The sequence below is a fragment of the Giraffa tippelskirchi genome, chromosome X, assembly GCF_054371585.1.
Source record: "Giraffa tippelskirchi isolate mGirTip1 chromosome X, T2T-mGirTip1v1.2.pri, whole genome shotgun sequence".
NCBI lineage: Eukaryota > Metazoa > Chordata > Mammalia > Artiodactyla > Giraffidae > Giraffa > Giraffa tippelskirchi.
In genome coordinates, this window is record NC_137289.1 from 137021718 (window position 1) to 137044647 (window position 22930).

The following is a 22930-nucleotide window of genomic DNA, read 5'->3' on the forward strand; positions in this document are numbered from 1 at the left end:
TAAATATTAGAACCATTAATGTAAACTTTGGAAGTCAACGTTTGAACTTTGTATGTGCAAATTATCGTAGGGTATTTATGAAATTGGTATTTATTTTCTCAGACTTTGGCCTAAGTAAAGAATCTATTGACCATGAAAAGAAAGCATATTCTTTTTGTGGAACTGTGGAATACATGGCTCCAGAAGTAGTTAATCGTCGAGGTCATACTCAGAGTGCAGACTGGTGGTCTTTCGGTGTGTTAATGGTAAGGTTTGAGGTTTTTTTGTATTTTTTCGAAAAGTTCATTAATGACTATAGTAGAAATATGTCACTTATTTTATCCTATAGCAATTTTAGAAGATTTGATTGTAATTAAAATGATGCTTTTTGTCTTTTTGATAAAATTTTATACTTACTAATACCTCTTATTTTTCTCTGTAGTTTGAGATGCTCACTGGTACACTACCTTTCCAAGGGAAAGATCGAAAAGAAACAATGACTATGATTCTTAAGTAAGTACGCCTTGAGTGTGTGTGTTTTGATGAGATTTAAAAATCAGTGCTTCACACTAAAAAATGAGATTTTAGAGTGTTAGATGTAGTACAATATATAACTAAGAAATTCATTGATATTATGATACTCATATTATGTGGTTGAAATATGAACAAACCCATATAATTATTGAAAGCTTTACCTTTGAGATTTGGAATATGACAAATATGCCCGTTATTCTACATTGTTCTGAAGGTACTAGCAAGTACAGTAAGGCAACCAAAAGAAGTGCAGTTTAAGATTTAGAAAGAAGAAATAAAATTGTCATTGAGAATTCCCTGGTCATCTGGTGGTTAGAACTTCAGATTTCCACTGCCAGGGGCCCAGGTTTGATCCCTGGTCGGCGAACTAAGATTCTACGAGCCATATAATATGGCATGGCCAAAAAAAAGAAAAAATGTCATCTAGTTAAAATGATTGTGTCCATAGAAAATGCAAATCTTCATATAAATCCTTGGTATTAATAAGAGCTTGGTAGAGTTGCTGGATAAAGGGTCAATAAATAAAATCTATTCCATGATTGAATATTAGCAACAGAAAATGTAATTTTTTAAAAAAGATTCTGTTTACAATAGTATAAAAAATATCAAACCTAGAAATAAATCTAGAAGTTATGTAAGAACTCAATGCAGAGAACTTGGAAAATGTATTAAGGTACTCCTTGTACATTGAGAAACCAGTGCTCAGATAGTCATAGCAACATTATGTACAATAGCCAAAAGTTAGAAATTAGATTGTTAACAGAAGAATGGACTAATAAATTATGGTAAGTTCATACAATGGAATACAACAGGGATTGACTGTCTATAAATATTTTAGACTTTGTAGGCCACACACAGTCTCTATCAGATACTTGTATTGTTTATTCTTTCTTTCTAACACTTTTAAAATGTAAAAACCATTTATAGCTCAAAAGCCATACAAAAATAGGCTGAAGCCTTTTGCCCATGGATGTAGTGTACCATATAGGAAAGAAAATTAACAAACCACAGTTATATGTAGCAACTTGGGTAGCCTCACAAGAATGTTGAGCAAAAGCAATTCAGATACAAAAAATGAATACTACATAGATGGTTCTATTTATAAAGTTTTAAAAGCAGACAAACTAAAACAGTTTTTAGGGTCCATATTTAGATGGCAAAAGCCTGTGGCAGAATGAGGAAAGTAGTTACATTGGATGAGTGGTTCTGGAAATCTTATATTTCTTGGTCAGATGACTGTTCACTTTGTGGTCAGTCATTGAGCTGTGTACTTTGGTTTGGGGTTTTTGTTTTGTTTTGTTTTTTGCACTTTATGTTATCCTTCATAATAAAAAAAAACGTTAAAAAGTATTTGCTAGGTAAACAAATGTTCACTGAACCTTCATCACTCTTATCTACTCTGGCCCCTTTATTTCAGCTAATACTCACATTCTAGTGTTGAAAAAATCAAACCATTTCTTTGACTTGGCCTTTCTTTCAAGTTTCTGCAGCATCTTCCTGCATTCTTTCAATACAGTGCCTCTTTAAAGAGTAGTCTGTGCTTTTTGTTACCTTTTTGGCTGCTTTTATCATAACCATAGCCTGTTGTTCACTTCTACCACCCTGTTGAAACGTCTCTCACTATAGTCACCAGTAATTTCCTGGTTGCTCACATTAGTGACAGATTGTTTGAAAGGTGACTCTTTGTATCATTTGTTCCCACAGTTCATTCAACAGATGATTGAGGTCTTGCTATATGTATGTACTTAGGATGCAATGTGAACAAGACTGACAGGATCTACTGTCGTCTCACACAGTTTGCGTTCTAGCGGGGGAAACAGAGGAATTACTCTAAACAAATAAATATAATAATTTACTATAGTAATAGGAGCAGTGGAGATGATAAGCCAGGGTATTCTTGAAGTGTGAGGGCAGGAGTCATTTTAGGTGGGACAGTTAAGGAAGGTCTCTCTGAGGAATATTTGACCCTGCTGGCCTCATCCTCCCCACTTAGTTTTTGCTACTTTTATCTGTTGCTTCCACCTCTCTAACCACTCCTGTTTTGGTCTCTTTTGCTGGAGTATTCTTTCTCTGCCTGCCTTTCTCATTATAAAATCTCTTATGAAAAATTTCCAGCGTAAGTTTGCAAAAATAGAATAATACAGTGAACATACATATACCAATCAAGAGTCATCAAGATGTTGCTGCATTTGCTTTATCTAGTCCTTTCTTTTTTCTTCTTCTTTCCTGAGATATTTCAAGCATTCCAGGCATGTCATTTCTCAGCTGCTTCAGTTTGCATGGTAATAGTCATCTAATATCAATCCTTAACCAGATCTTTCAGTTTTTCTCCAAAACTGTGTCCCAGATCAAGTTTGCACATTTCCTTTGGTTATATTTCTTAAGCTTCTGTTCATTTACAACAGTGTACTCCTGTTATTCCCCTGCCGTTTACTTGTAGAAATTAAGTCACTTTTATATCATTTCACTTTCTAAATTTATCTTGTCAAAAAATAAAACCACTTCTCAGTATCTGAAACAAAAAGTATAAAGGTGGTTCGGTTGCTTACTATAGTAAGGAAAAGCGATGGTGGTCCAGCAGCATCTCTCCAAGCATAGTAGACCACTGTTCTTATACAGGGTTTGGAGGAAGGGTGGAGTTCAAGAACTGGCAGGTTTTCAGGGCCTTAAGTGAGTTGACATCATCTGTAAGAGCGTAGTTGCTTGGGTGGGACTGTTGGTACTCAGGTCTGGTTATTGGAGTTAGTTCATTCTTGTTTGGCTGATTTTCACAGATGAACAGCAGTTATTGAATGGTTGGTTTGCAAGAACAAAAAGGAAAGGCTGCTCACCTAGGCAAATCGTCTTTGATCAATTGACTGGTTTTGGTGACTTGTTACCATGGTTACATAACAATTAGTCTTTTCCCAAGAATGTGGATGTTTCTTAAATTCTCCTTGTGGTATTTTTTCACTTATTCCTTTATCCCATTTTTGGTTAAACTTTTTTGGCAAGATTATTTCCATAGCTTGTGCTTTTGCACCCTATTACATCACATCAGGAGACTTACAACACTGTGTTGCACCACTGTATGTGATGAATTCTTGTGATTATAGCTGATCCCTCCATTGTTAAGTTCCCTGTCAGGCTTTCATCTAATAGTTTCATCCATTGATAATCATTACTTGAAACGGTTATTTTATTAGGGACTTTAAATGGTGTATTTTCTGTTATTGTTATTTTTTCATTTATTAGCTGGTGTTTTCCTAAATGATAAACTTTTCATCAGTTAGGATTATTTAGTTATCTTGAAATTAGACTCAAACTAATGCAAAATAAATATTTGATTCTTTTCTTAACTATTTCCAACTGTCAGAGCCCTAGTTACTTCCAGTGGGGGTGATGTCCAATGTGAGTTGGTTTTTTATGTTACTTTTGACTTTTTCTTTTTCCTTTTTTTTAAACTATAACAAGCTCATGAGATTTAATAATCTGTTTGATTCAGCCAGTTGCATTCATTACTTTTAATGCCTAAATTGTTCTTTTCCTGACCACCTTTTAAATGTTCTCGTTCCCTAGAGTTCCATCTCTGATGTGCTTTTCTTCCCCCCTGGACTCACTTTCCTGGATATCAATCTTTCCAATAACTATTAAATATTTTAATTACTCCCAAGTCACTCTTTCTTAATTTACCAGACACCAAACCTGTATTTCCATTTACTCACCTGCATGTCTCACCCAAAACAAACGACATGCATGACTTAACATTTTTAAGCTAAATTTATCTTTTTTCGCTGTTCCGTTCCTATTCTTGTATTCCCAATTAGCAGCATTTCCATGCACCCTATTTCCCAAGCCAGAAACCTAGAAATCATTCTTAATTTCTTCCTCTTGCATTCACAAGTATTCACTAAATTCACTCTCGGAAATATTTCATTCTCCCAACCTTTCCTCTGTATTGTACTGCTTATAGCTCTCAGATCTCCTACCCATGGTGATCTCCTACCCACACTATAGGGTCAAGCTTCTAAGTAGAAAGCCCACTGCCCACCACCTTTTACTCGTTCTGTACTTCCCTTGGCATTACCTTCTTGAAAATAAGTATGGTCTGTTAGTCCACTGTTTAAAGATTTCTACTATATTCTTGTTACCCAACATGGTGGTGTTTCCCCTTGTTTCTGTTGTTTAACATAACCCTAATTTTATAAGCTGTTAATAGGTATTGTCTGAAAAAGAGATGCTAAAAACAAATGTTTAGAAAAATACTGATTTCTTAACTCATATTTATCAACCTTTCATACACAACATATTTTCTTTTATGTCTCCAGCATGGGGTATTATAATAGATGAGATTCCGCAAGCTCATTGGATCATGAAATATTTTGTTGTTATTGCTTAAGTGTCTAGAGAAATTAATGTTATTTAGTAAAGTTTTGAAGGAATACTGACCAAATGAATAGATTCTCAACCTTTAATTGCACTTAAGGCCTTTTACAATCTCCCATATTAAAATAAATATCCTGTACGATTCCCTTGAACTTCCCTGGTGGCTTAGTGGTAAAGAATCCACCTACCAAACAGGAGACATGGGTTCGATCCTTGAGTCAGGAAGATCCTCTGGAGAAAGAAATGTCAATCCACTCCAGTATTCTTGCCTGGGAAGTCCTGTGGACAGTGGAGCCTGGCGGGCTACAATCCATGGGGTCACAGAAGAGTCGGACATGACTGAGAGACTGAGCATGCACGCATGTTCCCTTATCACTCTTCACATATGCCCTTCTGGATTTGTCTCTTAATGTGCAAGGGTTATCTATACCCATCTTCATCACTGACCGTTGGGGGCTGTCTTTATGTGTATGCTCAGCTCTAAGCAGTGTCTAGCACATAGTAGCTTCAATAACAACTCACTGAATAATAAATGGATCTATTTCTGAAATAGAAGTTTCTCTACTAGCCATTTTGTCCATCTCTGTTATTATTTTCGTACTTACAGGATCATTGGTTTCCTTAATTTGTATGTTGAGAAAAAGAGTAAAATTATATATTAGAGCTGAAACAGACCTTCAAGCTCATCCAAGCCAGTGGCTTTCAGACTGTACCACAGACATCTTAGATGTTTCACAGACCCCTTTCCCACCAGCTCCTCTTCCTTGCAGGGCTGTTAAAGGGAATGGAAGGAAAAAATAGGTATATGGAAACACATGTTCTCTTAGCAGTTTTAAATGTTGGATTTCTTAAATTCCTTTTGAGAAAGGGTTCCAAGTCTACCATTTGGCAGCCATTAAACTAACATCCATATCCCCTTGCTTATGAAGAAGTGGTAACAGGCTCAGGGGGATTGGCTTTCCCAAAGTCACAGATCTTAGTAACAGATCCAGATGATCTTACTTTTTACAGTAGTGCTTTTTTAAAAAATTCTGAAAAATGAAAAAATTCATTACAAGATTTTGGGTTAACATTCTATTATGTGTTCACACAAAAACCTTGACCAAAATGTTCATAGCAGTTTTATTCGTGATAGCCCCAAACTGGACACAATCTAGATGTCCTTTAACCGGTAAATAGACAAACCGTGGCATGTCCTTGTCATGGACTACTACTTGGCAATAAAAAGAAATGAACTATTAGTACAACACTTTGGATGAATCTCAAGGAAATTGTGCTGCGTGAAAAAGTTACATACTATATGATTCCATTTACATGGCATTCTTAAAATGATGAATTTGTAGAAATGGAGAATAGATTATGGTTTCCAGAGTTTAGGAATCGGGGGAGGAGGGAGGTGGGTAGGGTTATAAAGGAGCCACTTGAGGGATGCTGGTTGTTCAGTACCTTTGCTCTGGTGGTGGCTACAGGAGCTTAGAAATGTGAGAAAATGTCATAGAACTTCAACTCACACCTGTAAGAATGGCTGTCATCAAAAAGTCTGCAGATAACACATACTGGATCGGACTTCTCTGGTGGCCCAGTGGTTAGGACTTCACACTTTCATTGCCAAGAAGCCAAGTTCAATCCCTGGTCAGGAAACTAAGATTTCACAAGCTGCGCAAAGCAACCAAATAAAAATGTGTTGGAGAGCATGGGGAGAAAGAGGAACCCTTATGCACTCTTGGTGGGAACGTAAATAAACTAGTGCAGCCACTATGGAAACAGTAGGGAGGTTCTTCGGAAAACTAAAATTAGAACTACCATATGATCCAGCAGTTCCACTCCTGGGCATATATCTGGAAAAAATGAAAACACAAATTCAAGAAGATATATGCACCCCAATGTTCATAGCAGCACTGTTTACAATAGCCAAGACCAGATCCCCATTAACAGATGATTGGATTAAGGAGATCTGGTGCGCACACGCATGCACACACACACACACAAAATGGTTAGCCATAAAATAGAATGAAATTCTGCCATTTGCAGCAACATAGATATACCTTGAGGGCATTATGCTAAGTGAGACAGAGGCAAATACTGTATGATATCATTTATATGTGAAATCAAAAAATAATGCAAATGAATGTATATGTAAAACAGAAACAGACTCACAGACATAGAAAACACACGGCTACCAAAGAGATGAAGCAGGAGGGACAAATTAGGGGTATGGGATTAACAGATACAAACCAGTATGTATAAAATAGATAAGCAACAAGGATATACTATATAGCACAGGAAATTATGACCATTATCTCATAATAACTGAAAGTGGAATATAATCTGCAGAAATACTGCATCACTATGCTGTACACCTAACAATAATATAAAGTAAATCAATTCCAGTTTTTAAAATGACATAGAACTAAACACACAGACAAATAAGTGCAATAAAAATTGGAGACATCTGAATGAGATCAGTAGATTCTATCGATATCAATATCCTGGTTGTGATACCACAGTATAGTTTTATAAGATGTTACTTTGGGGGAAATTGGGTAAATGGTACATAGGATCTCTCTGTATTATGTCTTACAATGGAGTTTGAATCCACAATTATCTTACAATTAAAAGTTCATTTAAAAAATAAAATACAGATAACCTCCAAAAAATAAAATGTTATTATATGGATTTATTATTTAGAGCCAAACTTGGGATGCCACAGTTTTTGAGCCCAGAAGCCCAGAGTCTTTTACGAATGCTTTTCAAACGAAATCCTGCAAACAGATTAGGTAAAATTCTTAATTTGTTTCTTTTTTGTGTTTGGTGATGTTTGTTTTCTAGGGGGTGGATGGATATTTGTGTTGTGGAATTATGAAGTAGTAGGGCAGGTGTTACAAGTGAAGACTAAATAAGCATTATATATCTATCCTTGAAATAAAATTGCCATTTAATCGAAGCTAATTAATTTTTGATAGGTGCAGGACCAGATGGAGTTGAAGAAATCAAAAGACATTCATTTTTCTCAACTATAGACTGGAATGTAAGTATCGAATGAAAACTTGCTTGAAATATTTTTTTTTAATAATCAACACATGACTAAGGCTCTCTTTTTCCCCTCCAGAAACTGTATAGAAGAGAAATTCATCCACCTTTTAAACCTGCAACTGGCAGGCCTGAAGACACTTTTTATTTTGATCCTGAGTTTACTGCAAAAACTCCCAAAGGTAAGGAGAAAATGTGAAAACCCAAATATAAGACAATCTATATATTTTTTCTTGTTCAATCAGAAAAGCTTATCTAATATAAATCTTTATGCTGTCCTCATTTCTCCCCTTCATACAATAGCCCTGCTGCAATAGCTAGATCATTAGTAAATTCTTTATAGCATGTTATAGAAATTAAGGTCCTTGTTAAATCTTTTAGCAAATTATGTTGTGCCTTAAACTGATTTGAAAACATTATATGGTTGTGCATTTATTTACTTGTAGCTATGTTCACATGAAATACTCCAGCATAAATAGTGTTGGTGGAAATACTTGTAAAGTTCAAATCCCAAACATAGCTTAAACTTTATGTGAGGTGTGATAACTTCAAAATGATTCATATCCTGTATCAGGATATCCTAAAATTACTGTTGTAACTGTTATAGAGAAGTGATCTTTTAAATGGTAAACTGCCAGGTCGCTTCAGTCATGTCCGACTCTGTGTGACCCCATAGACGGCAGCCCACCAGGCCCCGCCGTCCCTGGGATTCTCCAGGCAAGAACACTGGAGTGGGTTGCCATTTGCTTCTTCAATGCATGAAAGTGAAAAGTGAAAGTGAAGTCGCTCAGTCATGTCCAACTCTTCGCGACCCCATGGACTGCAGCCTACCAGGCTCCTCCGTCCATGGGATTTTCCAGGCAAGAGTACTGGAGTGGGGTGCCATCGCCTTCTCCGGTGGAAATCAGAGGATATGCTAAAATTAAGTGACATGGTAAACTATATTTCATTAATTTATATGTGTATTATACATAATGGTGTGTTTTGCACTTTAATCTCTTATTTAGGTGTATCAAATCCCAGGTTTATCACTGACAAGTAAATAAATAGAAAATGCACTTGTGTGTATCATTTAAATCTGGCTATAAAGCTTTACAGCCAAAAAGCCTCACAGCCTATAATATTAGCATTGAAGCGTGTTTATTTTTATAAGGCAGTCTTAGAAATTTGGATTAATACACGAATAGAATTTTGTCAAATGCATGGGCAATGATATGCATAGAATTGATGATACATGGAAGTATTTTTCTTTGCTTTCTTAATACAAGTTATTTTGATAGAGGGAAGATCTTAGAATAGAGCAGTTCTATCTTATGTTCTGCCCAGATAGGTTCTCTTAGCAGACGTCTTCATTATAATGGGGCTTCCCTGATAGCTCAGTTGGTAAAGAATCTGCCTGCAATGCAGGAGACCCCGGTTCGATTCCTGGGTCGGGAAGATCCCCTGGAGAAGGGATAGGCTACCCACTCCAGTATTCTTGGGCTTCCCTGGTGGCTCAGCTGGTAAAGAATCCTCCTGCAATGCGGGAGACCTGGGTTTGTTCCCTGGGTTGGGAAAATCCCCTGGAGAAGGGAAAGGCTATCCACTCCAGTATTCTGGCTTGGAGAATTCCATGGACTATAAGTCCATGGGGTCGCAAAGAGTCGACACAACTGAGCAACTTTCACTTTCAGTATAATACTGCCACGTTAATGTAAATTTCACTAAATATATGTTGCTGAGGATATCAAGCTGATATTAAAAAGAATTTTATGTGGAGTTGATGTTTGAGTAGATTTATTTGTTTTTTGCTTGCCTGTAGCCTTTAGAGTTTGTTTATAAATATTAGTATGCCTAGTTGGGTTTTCATATTTATGAATAACACATTCATTATGCTTTTATTATTTCTTTTTATAGTGAACATTAGCTGTATTGTGAAAGTATTTTTCTGTTTTTGTTAATGCCAATAGATTCCACAGCAATAGTTTGAATAACTATACGTATAAATGTCGTAAAATATATTTTAAGGACTGCATACCATGATTGTCTTAGGATACATATATATATAATTTATATGTATACATTTGATATTTTATATACTTAGTAATTTTAACTGGAGTTTAGATTTCTAGATTCTGACATTATGTCCTGAGACCACTGGACTAAATTTGTTTCTCCTAAATTATCTATAGACGATCCTTGTATCTCCCTCTAACCAGGAGCCATAGCATTGTTAGGTTATTATTTAGAGCTGGACTATCCAGTATGGGCTTCCCTGGTGGCTCAGAGGGTAAAGCATCTGCCTGCAATGTGGGAGACCTGGGTTCGATCCCTGGATCGGGAAGATCCCCTGGGGAACGAAATGGCAATCCACTCCAGTATTCTTGCCTGGAGAATCCCATGAACAGAGGAGCCTGGTAGGCTATAGTCCACGGAGTCGCAAAGAGTCAGACACCACTGAGCAGCTTCACTCACTCTCACTCACTCATCTAATATGGTAGCCAGTAGCAATATGTGGCTATTTAAATCAATTAAAATTAAAAACTTTGTTTCTTAGTCACACTAACCACATCTCGAATTCTCAGTAGCTGCGTGTGGCTAGAGGCTACCATACTGGGCAGCACAGATAAAGAAAATTTCCATCACTGCAGGAAATTCTTTGGGACAGTGTTAATACAGAATAACAGTAACCCAGTAATTCATTCATTTAGTATATTCTTCAAATGAATTAGCTATTTTCTGGGCTCTAAGGGACTAGGATGTCCGAGTTGTGATGGCAGTAAGCCATCAGGACAGTTCTGATACAGTGCCTCACTGAGTTACCCTGAAAGCACTGAATACCTGACAAGTAGAATTCCAGAATAAGTGAGAAAGGTCATAATGTGGACAGTTCTTTCCTTAATTACCTTTCAAAGCAGTTGCCTTCATAATAATTTATTATTATTTTCAGATTCACCTGGCATTCCACCTAGTGCTAATGCTCATCAGCTTTTTCGGGGGTTTAGTTTTGTTGCTATTACCTCAGATGATGAAAGCCAAGCTATGCAGACAGTTGGTGTGCATTCAATTGTTCAGGTGAGTGAATGTCTAAGTAATTTTAAATTTGAAATGTTGTAAAATATAGTTCATTGTTTGAATAATTATGTTAGATTTGATCTGCTGACTTTAAGTGAGCAGCTTAAAATGCGTTGTATATCATTGACCCTTAGAAATTTCTTTCATATGCCTTTGAAAAGGTTGCATGTGCCAAAATCCTGGATACCTATCTGACTTGAAAGTGGAATTCTAAGAGAGTTGAGATCAATATCACCATCTTGTCTCTCTTGTCTCCTGTGCCTCAGAATGTTTATCAGGCCTAGTTTGTTTCATCCTCTGTCTCTATTAGATCAGATATGATGAGCTGAGGTCTCCTGTTTCACTGATGTTTTATAACAGGGGTCAGCAGACTTTTTCTATAAGGAATAGATGATAAACATTTGAGGATTTGTAGGCTATATGGATCTCTATTGCGACTACTCAACTCTGCCACTGTAGCACAAAAACAGCCGTAGATTGTCCATAAATGAATCAACATGACTGTGTGCCAATAAAACTATATTTAGAAAAACTAGCAGTAAACCAGATTTGGGCCACAGGCCATAGTTTGCCAACCTCTGACATAGAAATAGATAAGAAATAAAAATGAACTTAAATTTTAAGTTTTCCAGGTTTGTGTCTTTATTCTTTTGGAGCCTGCGTTGTCATTAGGAAGAAATGCCTGTGGATACTGCCTTAGGGTGCCCCCTACTTCCCCTTTCCCCTCTGTTGATCAGTGCGGGGGAAAAAAAGAAGTTTCAGAAGCAGGTTTCTGAGTGACTGTGAGTGTGTGTAACAGGAAACTGCACTACTAAATTATATATTATTAGAGAAACACAAGTAGTACAAACCATTAGATTTTATTTCTGCCTATCCTAGTATAACTGAAAGATAAATTTAATTCATCTTCCTAATCATAATTAGGAATTAGATACATCTTTTGAAACATTGAGCTGTTTTTAGGGTATAATTAGTGCTTGAATTTGCCTGATGATTAAATTGCTTTGCACTTAAGTATTTTTTTCACAAGTCAGTCCTCTTGCTTTCCACTTTCTAGAAAATCAATTTAAACACTGTATTTTTAACAAAGTTCATATTTAAATAGTCTGTCCCTTTTACTATGACAGGCATGTGATGTATGGCAAGTTTCTAAGTCAAAACTTCTGTACCTAACATAGAAATCATAAACATTTTTTCTGTAGAATTCTAGTTTTAACCTATAGGCATGATGAGGGATGTCTTCAATGCTACAGGCAAGAGCAGAACAACTCCCCTCAGTCTGTTTGTAGAACTAGTAATATGCCGTTCATCATCCTACCCCTTGTTACTAGTCCTCAAGCCATTAGCAGCTTCTCTAGACAGAGTTGTAATGAAGCTATGGCTTGAGGGTAGAGAAAGGAGGGCATGGCTAGTGATAGTCCAAAGTGACAATAAAATAGGTATCACCTTCTGATACATTATCTTCTATGATCCTCACCTTCTGAGAATGCACAAGTTCAAGGGTACATGGCCTACAAGTGGTGCATCTAAGACAAGAATCCAGATGTTCTAATTCTGAATCTTTCTAATCTTTTCTTCTACACCAGAGGTTTCAAACATCTCCCCATTTGCTTCAAAGACCTGTAGCCGTTTGGATGGTAGAATGGGGAATGATCACAGGCAAGGCTGTCAAAAACCACGTAGCTCCATGTTTTTTGTTCTACATATTCAGTTTTCTCTTTTTAACATAAGCTTTTTAAGAAGGAATATTTCTTGCTGTACATTTTATCATAGACACTTCTGAAATACAAAGTTGTAGAAGAATGAGTGCAGTTAAGATTCACTCTTAATTTTACTAAATTCATTTACAGTGCATGCTGAGTGACATGTTTCCCTATTACATAATGTACCAAAGTCATTACAGAGCTCTTTACCAACTTATAATTGTGTTTGTAGCAGTTGCACAGGAACAGTATCCAGTTTACTGATGGGTATGAAGTAAAAGAAGATATTGGAGTTGGTTCCTACTCCGTTTGCAAGAGATGTATACATAAAGCCACAAACATGGAGTTTGCAGTGAAGGTAAGTATTTTTAGATTTTAAATGCAATTCTAATACTTAAAAGTAAGAAAAAGATCTGAAGGGATGTACATTAAGGTATGAATAGTGGTATAAATGTGATGTTTTTATTTTATTTTGCTCTCTGGGTTTTTAAATTTTCCACAGTACACATGTATTGCTTCTGTAATAATAAAGTGTTATTTAAGAAATAAAAAATAAATAAAATGCAGCTCTAACAGTTCTTATTCATGCATGCTAGTACCAGTTAAAAATTACACTCTCCTTTGCTAAGTGTGTCCTCTGTTATAAAAAGGTAAGGTAATTTAAATGTCTAACTAGTGATCTTCAGGATCTTAATCTGGAACCACAGATTCCCCTGTAAGCTCAAAAGATAAGGGAGCATACATACAGTTTGAGGAAGGCAGTACCAGTTTTCACCTGACCTGGTTTTTAGTATATGCCTTTTGTTCTCAGAAATCCCCATTTTAGTCAAGCTTTCAGGGAGTTCCTCAAAATTTTATGCTGGATTTTATATATGTACATTTTTATGGCAAAAATATTGATACATCCTTCACATTTAAAAGGATCTGTGAACCAATAAAAGAAAAAGAACAAGTGTCATAAAATATATCATCATTAGCTGTTTTAATTTAGTTAAGTGTCCTAAGACAATAAGGAATTTCTTAGCCAAAAACCAAGACACATGCCTTTATGAGAAAGTGTGTGTCCAAACCCGGACTTCCCCAGCAGTCCAGTGGTTAAGATTCTGCCCTTCGACTACCAAGGGCACAGGTTCAGTCCCTGGTCAGGGAACTAAGATCCTGCAAGCTGCATGGTGTGATCAAATAAATAAATAAATAAAAGTAAATTTTAAAAATTAAAAAATAAAACAAAGCCTCCCAATGTGTTCTGGTTTTCACAAGACTAGTGCGAAATCATTTCCTTTGAGTTGGTATGTCTTTTCCCTGTATCTTTCCTCTTAATCATCCATTTACCTGATTCCACACTATCATTTGCAGTTGCTCACAGCGGACACTTGTATGTTTGTCTTCCCTATTCTCCAAATAAAGAACTGTTTTCACAACTGAGTCCATTTCAGATGGCAGGTTTGGCTCATATTAAGAGTTACAAGCTCTTTCCTAGAATGATGGAGCATTTGATATTTATTACATATGTTAATTATTAAGCTGTTTTAAAACTGAAAGTATGAATATCACAAAATTTGTTTTAGACTACCTTTTGGATGAAATGAAAGCAAAACTTGTTGCCTTTTAAAAAATATAATATTACTTTAGCAGATTAAAACATTTAGAATAGTATTCTTAAGAAGCAGCTGACATAAAAAGGTTGGAAAACTAAATTAGTATTTTAAAGGGCTTTATTATAATAATTAAACTTAATTCTAGCCAAGTAGAATTTCTAGGTATGGTATTCTGCTTAGCTTTCTGCCTAGCTTCAAAAATAAACTTGTTCTACTTAACTGTTAATTAATTTTTTATAAGTAGCTTACAGCTAATGGGATATTCCATTGAAGCATTTTATTTAAAAAAGTAAAGGTAATCCAATAACTGTATTGAATTACAATAAACAAACTCTGGTGGTGGTTTTAAAGATACATCTTGCTCTTCTTAATTATCCATATTGATAGAGGTTAGAAGTTAACTGAGTTCCCAAAGGTCTTAAGACGTTTAAAAATGGAAGAAAGTTATGTTAACTGTGTTCTTGGTACCTTTTCTTGAGGCTTTTGAGCTTTTGTTAAATCCTGAACTTGTTACAAACTTAAACTAGACAGACCTGATGTGAATGTGACTCAGGGCATAGAGTTTATGGCCTTACCATCTATATCAAGACTGACATTCAAATTTTGATTAGACAATCTGGCCAGGTACTTGAGTAAAAATTGTTGATAAGTGGCTTATAAATACAATGTTTACACAAAATAACACCTAGGTCTGTAGCTGTAAATACTTAACGTTTATACTGTATAGTTCATGAAATTGTATGATAAATATTTGCCTTTTAGATTATTGATAAAAGCAAGAGAGACCCTACAGAAGAAATTGAAATTCTTCTTCGTTATGGGCAGCATCCAAACATTATTACTCTAAAGGATGTAAGTAGATTCTTTAACATAGATCATTTGAATCAGTTGTCTAACTCACATTTGGAATCGTGTGTTAGACAAAGAACTTGATATAGTGAGCAAAAAAAAATAGAGGACAACATACATAATTCAAGTTACAGAAAAAAATCATGTATATAGTTAATTTTTCTGCCTTTAAGAAGAAAAGTATTAATGATATTATTGCTCTTAATATCAGTATTTCCTGGAACACTTAGGTATTAATTATATTCAGATTGAACTAGGTCAGGCTCCGGGTGTGTGTGTGTGTTAGTTGCTCAGTCATGTCTGACTCTTTGCAACCCCGTGGACTGCAGCTTGCCAGGCTCCCCTGTCCATGGAATTCTCCAGGCAAGATTACTGGAGTGAGTTGCCATTTTCTTCTCCAGGGGATCTTCCCAACCCAGGGATTAAACCCAGGTCTTCCTCATTGTGGGCAGATTTTTTACCATCTGGGGAGGCTCCGTAGGCTCCCCAAACTGTCTTCCATAGTACTGCCAGAGGGAGCTACCACTTTTATGGAAGTAACCACATTACTTTCCTGCCTGTAGTTCAGGCTGCGCGTCACCTCTGGTCTCTGCCTTCCTCCATCTGTAGTTTTCACACTTCCTCACATACCCCGTGCTCCAGCCATGCTCAAGTATGTACATTTTTTTTATGTTTTCTTTTACTGCTCTTTCTTCTATATGATTCCCTCTGTTGAGAATACCGTTTCCCTTCTTTGCCTGGCTAATTACCACAATCTAAGACTTAGCTAAGACATTATGTCCTTCAGGCTTCCTATTCTGCCCACCACCACCCCCGAAACAAGTGAAGTTTCCCTCCCTGCTACCATTGGCTTTTGTCATAACAGAGATGTTGGCAAAGGGTGCAAACTCCACAGGCAGCATTAAGTCCTCTCTTGCTGATCGTGCTCGTATGGGCTTAGAGGCCGTGTCTGGGTGTTATAGACCAGAAATGTCATGTAGCCAACTCAGCCAGAGGACTCCTAAGGTACCTTTCACCTCTGAAGTTTTGTGAATTCCAGTGTTTATCCTTCCTTCTCCTTCCTAACTGAAACACCAGTTTCCTCAGAATAATGTATCACTGTTCATTGTTAGAGGAAGTTAATATAATCCATTAAAACATGAAGCTGTTTCACTTAAGTGACTCTTTAATTAATATAACCTCCAAGAATCAAAGGAAATGTAGAAAATATTGAATACTTAATCTCAGTCTGGGCTCGATAAAGGACAGAAATGGTATGGACCTAACAGAAGCAGAAGATATTAAGAAGAGGTGGCAAGAATACACAGAAGACCTCTACAAAAAAGATCTTCACGACCCAGATAATCACGATGGTGTGATCACTCACTAGAGCCAGACATCCTGGAATGTGAAGTCAAGTGGGCCTTAGAAAGCATCACTACAAACAAAGCTAGTGGTGATGGAATTCCAGTTGAGCTATTTCAAATCCTGAAAGATGATGCTGTGAAAGTGCTGCACTCAATATGCCAGCAAATCTGGAAAACTCGGCAGTGGCCACAGGACTGGAAAAGGTCAGTTTTCATTCCAATCCCAAAGAAAGGCAATGCCAAAGAATGCTCAAACTACCACACAATTGCACTCATCTCACACACTAGTAAAGTAATGCTCAAAATTCTCCAAGCCAGGCTTCAGCAATACGTGAACCGTGAACTTCCAGATGTTCAAGCTGGTTTTAGAAAAGGCAGAGGAACCAGAGATCAAATTGCCAATATCCACTGGATCATCGAAAAAGCACGAGAGTTCCAGAAAAACATCTATTTCTGCTTTATTGACTATGCCAAAGCCTTTGACTGTGTGGATCACAATAAACTGTGGACAATTCTGAAAGAGATGGGACTACCAGACCATCTGACCTGTCTCTTGAGAAACCTGTATGCAGGTCAGGAAGCAACAGTTAGAAATGGACGTGGAACAACAGACTGGTTCCAAATAGGAAAAGGAGTACGTCAAGGCTGTATATTGTCACCCTGCTTATTTAACTTATGTGCAGAGTACATCATGAGAAACGCTGGGCTGGAAGAAACACAAGCTGGAATCAAGATTGCTGGGAGAAATATCAATAACCTCAGATATGCGGATAACACCACCCTTATGGCAGAAAGTGAAGAAGAACTAAAGAGCCTCTTGATGAAGGTGAAAGAGGAGAGTGAAAAAGTTGGCTTAAAGCTCAACGTTCAGAAAACTAAGATCATGGCATCTGGTCCCATCACTTCATGGGAAATAGATGGGGAAACAGTGGAAACAGTGTCAGACTTTATTTTTTTGGGCTCCAAAATCACTGCAGATGATGATTGCAGCCGTGAAATTAAAAGATGCTTACTCCTTGGAAGGAAGGTTATGACCAACCTAGATAGCGTATTTAAAAGCAGAGACATTACTTTGCCAACAAAGGTCCATCTGGTCAAGGCTATGGTTTTTCCAGTGGTCATGTATGAATGTGAGAGTTGGACGGTGAAGAAAGCTGAGTGCCAAAGAATTGATGCTTTTGAACTGTGGTGTTGGAGAAGACTCTTGAGAGTCCCTTGGACTGCAAGGAGATCCAACCAGTCCATCCTAAAGGAGATCAGTCTTGGGTGTTCATTGGAAGGACTGATGTTGAAGCTGAAACTCCAATACTTTGGCCACCTCATGCAAAGAGTTGACTCATTGGAAAAGACCCTAATGCTGGGAAGGATTGGGGGCAGGAGGAGAAGGGGACATCAGAGGATGAGATGGTTGGATGGCATCACCGACTCGATGGACATGGGTTTGGGTAAACTCCGGGAGTTGGTGATGGACAGGGAGGCCGGGCGTGCTGCGATTCATGGGGTCGCAAAGCGTCAGACACGACTGAGTGACTGAACTGAACTGAATATCAGTCTTGCCTGGGGAATTCCCTAAGCTATTGCTATTTTGTTATATCTTTGCTCCTTCGTGTCAAATTCCAAAGTCTCTAAAATGATCCCCACTTTTGTTTCATCATCGCCAACATTTTTTAAAACTCATTTCTCTGTCTGTTTCTCCCTACTAGAATAAAAACTTTGAGGGCAGGTACCTTGTTTTCTCCATATTTGGGGCCCCAGTACATGGTATCAGTTAGGGAGCTAAACAAAGCTGTGCAGTAACTCTTTGAGAAGAGGGGAATAAAAAGGCCTGAAATTTCAGGAGAGGGTTATTTCAGTTTGGGATTGCCTAGGGTATAAATACAAAATTATGTTGAGCTTGCTTTTTCTACAGTAGAAGTGAATTGGTATGCTTCTGTATGGTTGAATGGAATTTCTCTCTGCTACTTAATCTTCCTACTTAATTCTTGCCACAGTTTGTTTTTCAATTTGATCAAAATCAGAATAATTCACTGTACTGTGTATATAAATATAGAAGTTCTGCAGTTGTAGAAATTCCAGGAAAATCTCAATTACATGTCTTTGTAGCAGTCCCTCTCATCATTAGTAGGTAGAAAGATCAAGAGGAACATACCCTAAGAGCAGAAGTTCAGTGCCCCTTCACATTCCATACCCCTAGTTATTTTGATTGCCTTGAATTAAGCTTCACGGAAGGAAATCAGAGGTTATTTTTCTGACATTGTCTCATCAATTCCTATTTTAAAGTTTTTATGTGTATAAAATTGTTTATAAATTTTATATCCTTCATTGGTTATGATAAGTAAAATTTTCCTTGAATATAAATTGAGGCTTAATTTCTCTTTACTATGCTAAACTTCATGCTGAGCACATGTAAAGCTTCACATAACTTTTTGCATTTTTGGTGTTGAATTTTACAGGTATATGATGATGGAAAATATGTGTATGTAGTGACAGAACTTATGAAAGGGGGTGAATTGCTGGATAAAATTCTTAGGCAGAAATTTTTCTCTGAGCGAGAGGCCAGTGCTGTCCTGTTTACTATTACCAAAACTGTTGAATATCTTCATGCACAAGGGGTAAGTATTTTTAACATTTTATTAGCCTGATGTATATAAAACACCTTATGAAATTTGGTATAAAATACTAAATACTAAATACCTTTTTTATTTTTCACTCTTAGTGTTTGAGCTGAAATTACAAAGGTAGAAGTTAGTTTATGCATGTAAAGAAAAATAACTATATTATGCTGCTGTTTTTCCACTATGCAGATTTCTCCCATTCAGCCTGAAGTTCTACTTTGAAATTTTAGCTTGTTTATAAACATTAAATTCTTACACTTCCCAAGAAGTACGTGAGATTTTGTGACCTAGAAAACAGCATCGCTTTTGCTAGGCCACTGCATACTCTTGAGAATTGGGCCCATTTAGAGTTTAGATAAGAACTAGAGTCATGGGTTGTATTCACTTGTAAAAGGAAATCCTTCAAACAGACTAGGCCAAAGAGCCACCTGATTTCTGACTGGTGGGTGCTTTCCTCCTTTATTCCCGCATACAGATTTTTAGTAAATGGCAAAAAAAAAACAAAACGTATATTTTTAAAGAAATGAGTCTGGGAGGAAAGAGGAATAAGAGAGAGTTGGGGAGCGGGGAGAGGAAGGAAAGGAGAATAGCAGAGGAACAAAGAGGAATGGGAGGCAAGAAAAGAATAACAGATCTCTTCTTAAGGAGTTTATTTTCAGTACATTATTCTTGTTTTCTTTGTCTTTGCTCCTAGAAGCTAACAAGTGAAATGTGTTCATTTAATTCTAGAGTTTCTACGCTTGTAGCTGCTCAAGATTTGCCTATTACTGTGACTGTAAACTAATAGAACTCACTTTTCACTGAAGAATTTGTGACTTTGCAGTCATCTAACTCTTCTATGTTCTTTTCTTAGTGCCTCAGCAGTAATTAGTTATTAAAATAATAACTAGTCTGGAAAAGTAAAGTTCTGGATATTAGGACGTGAAACTGAGGTTACTGATTAGAACATAAACTCAGAATTGGGTGACAAAAGAAACACATAAGTCTAATAAGGGGCATCAGAGAGACTTAAGATAAAAGAAATATTCCAGTAGGTGATTAAAGGGAGAAAGTAATACAGAACTCTAAGAGAATGGTATCTTTCTATGTGTATGCCATTGTTGCTTGGATATCACATAGGCAGTACTTAGGTAAATCTGGGGTTTTGTTTCTTTTTTACACTTAAACCCCATGCCTGTTCCGTTGAGCCTGTCCACACATTTATTGTGTTCATCCATTGTACACACCATTCCCTCTACTTAGAATGACTACCCCCACCTCTCTACCTTTTACATTCAATTCTTCAGATCTTAAATCAGTTGTTACCTCCTCTAGAGACCCTTCCTGACCCTCCCGAGTTGTGTCCCATCACTCACCTATTTATTCTCTGCCTCCCTTACTACTGGGTAAGCTCCTGGCATGTAAAGGCAAGGATCTTATAGGTCTTGTTCATCAGAGTATCTGCAGCTCCTTGTATAATACCCTGGTACATGATAGATATTCAATAAATATTTGTTGAATGATGAATAACTTGAAGACAGATATTACTGCTGTTTGCATTTTTCATTAATCCACTTAATTGGACAGAGTGAAGGGGGAGATAAATACTGTTCTCTCTTCCTCCTTTCCTTGCCACAGTTCTGTGTGAGAGAGTTACACTTACACTATCAGTATTTTATACTGTTGAAATAATGTGAAGGTAACTACCAATCATCTTATTAAGTTTGTGATAAATAATTTTCCTTAATGGAGACGTATTGTTAATGCACCTCTTTAATTTGTATTTCAATTAGGTGGTTCACAGAGACTTGAAACCTAGCAACATTCTTTATGTGGATGAATCTGGCAATCCAGAATCGATTCGCATTTGTGATTTTGGCTTTGCTAAACAGCTAAGAGCAGAAAATGGTCTTCTCATGACTCCTTGTTATACGGCAAATTTTGTTGCACCAGAGGTAATTGTGAAAGAATTTGCTTGCCATATTTCAGTATATTTAAAGACTCATTTGCTTTGTTTTGCCCATCTTCCCTGGTAGCTCAGATGATAAAGAGTCTGCCTGCAATGCGGGAGACCTGAGTTTGATCCCTGAGTTGGGAAGATCCCCTGAAGAAGGAGATGGCAACCCACTCCAGTATTCTTGCCTGGAAAATTCTTTCCTGATGCTCTTCGAATTTCCTGATTTTTGTCACCATCTTCCTGTATTTCTAAAACTAAAACATCACGGTCTTTTCTTGTCTTTAGCTTTGTAGCCAGGTAGCATCTCTGTTATCCCCTACAACCAGTTTAGGCTTCTTCTGTTCACAGACCTGCCTTCCTAGCCCCTGCTCCCTTCACTACACCCCCAGGTGACTGCCACAGCCTAGGTGCATGGCGTTCCCTTTTGTCATTGTCTGATCAGTCCACAAAGATGTTGCAAAGCTGCTGAAGTCTTCCTCAAGTACTGCTTTGATCAGGTTGCTTCCTTTCCTAAGAAATTGCAGTTCTCCATTATAGCATCTCTAAAATCCACTGCTTTGCCCTCAAAATTTCTTGCCTTTGGATTATCACTATGTAAAAAGTTATAACTACAAGCAAGATAATAAAAAATAGTAGTTAATCCTAATATAAGGCTTGCATGTCAGGCACATATGTTAATAGATTTCATCCTCACAGCTTTAATTTGGGTATAATAATTTGTTCTCATTATCACTATGTGAGGTGAGTACTTTTATTTGCATTTTACAGGAAACAGGGTGCACAGTGAGGGGTGATGCCATTTGCCTGAGGTCAGATCTAGATTTGAGCCCAAGCAACCCGGCTACAAAGTTTGCACTTTACCATGTGCTAGATATTTCACAAAAATGATAATAGTTGATAACGTTAGACTAGTTGGGTTATAGATTTGGATTCCCCCCTCTGTTTGCCAAACTTTACTTTTTAGATAGAAAAAAAATTTTTTTAAGATTATTTGATTCAGTTCTCCCAGTGATACTAGAACTGATGAGGGACAGGTTTTTTCCTTTATTTGTTGACATATCCACAGCCTCTGACACACACTGGTGTCCAAGCATGACCCCCTAATCCAGCCATCTCATTTTTCCTCATGATTGTTTCCTACTTCATATAAGCAGTCTGCTTCTTAGAATCACCATGTAGCTTTTATGCCTTGGCACACTGGAATGTTCTTTTGCTTCAGATCCTGCCTCTAAATTCACCTTCAGGAAATCTTCTATGATCAAACTGTCCTTAGATTGACCTCTTAACTCGTCCCGAAATCCTCCTCCTGTATTATTTCTCCACATTCAGTGGATCACCAGATCCTTTCCTTTCTGATTCCTAAATATTCTAGACCTTTTTTCCCTTACCCTGTATATCTAATCTTTACTGAGTCCTTCCCATTTTATCTTTATGTCTTTTCCTCTTCATGTCCTGTTTTAGTATAGATCCTCACAGCCTTTCACTTAGTTTGTTATAAATTGCCTCCAATGAGGTGGCCTTGTGTCCGTTTTCTCTTCTTGCCAGCATATTCTCTATACCTTGAGTTATCTTTCTGGTATACACATCCACTTATTTTATTTTCCTCTTTAATGCTTCAATGACATCTGATTGCCTGCAGGGAAAAAAAAAAAAACCTATATTCCTTAACAAGATATTTATAAAAAGCTCTTCAGGGAAGTTCCTGGCAGCCCAGTAGTTAGGACTTGGTGTTTTCACTCTTGGGGCCCAGGTTCGATCCCTGGCTGGGGAACTAAGATCCCAGAAGCCAAGTGGTGTGGCCAAATAAATAATTGAAAAACCTTTAAAAGACCACTTCAGTCTCTCTTTGAAATCCCCTGTGTGGAAATCTGGCCACACTGAACTTATGTGTCGCTAAGCAGGCTCTGCTCTCTTGCCCCTG

At 37.1% G+C, this 22930-nt stretch overlaps 1 protein-coding gene across 22 annotated transcripts in view; it reads left to right on the plus strand.

Annotated features, from left to right (window-relative positions):
* RPS6KA3 (ribosomal protein S6 kinase A3) overlaps nucleotides 1–22930 on the plus strand; it is a 151731-nt gene that overhangs the window by 118699 nt on the left and 10102 nt on the right. For 15 of the 22 annotated variants that reach the window (XM_081565983.1, XM_081565987.1, XM_081565977.1 and 12 more), the window contains 10 exons: nucleotides 103–245; nucleotides 422–492; nucleotides 7567–7655; nucleotides 7842–7906; nucleotides 7988–8090; nucleotides 10838–10962; nucleotides 12898–13023; nucleotides 15026–15115; nucleotides 18912–19070; nucleotides 20846–21007. In XM_081565983.1, coding sequence (XP_081422109.1) covers nucleotides 103–245; nucleotides 422–492; nucleotides 7567–7655; nucleotides 7842–7906; nucleotides 7988–8090; nucleotides 10838–10962; nucleotides 12898–13023; nucleotides 15026–15115; nucleotides 18912–19070; nucleotides 20846–21007 — 1133 coding nt within the window. The remainder of the gene's footprint in view (nucleotides 1–102; nucleotides 246–421; nucleotides 493–7566; nucleotides 7656–7841; nucleotides 7907–7987; nucleotides 8091–10837; nucleotides 10963–12897; nucleotides 13024–15025; nucleotides 15116–18911; nucleotides 19071–20845; nucleotides 21008–22930) is intronic. The other 7 variants (XM_081565989.1, XM_081565973.1, XM_081565992.1 and 4 more) reach the window with 3 other exon arrangements.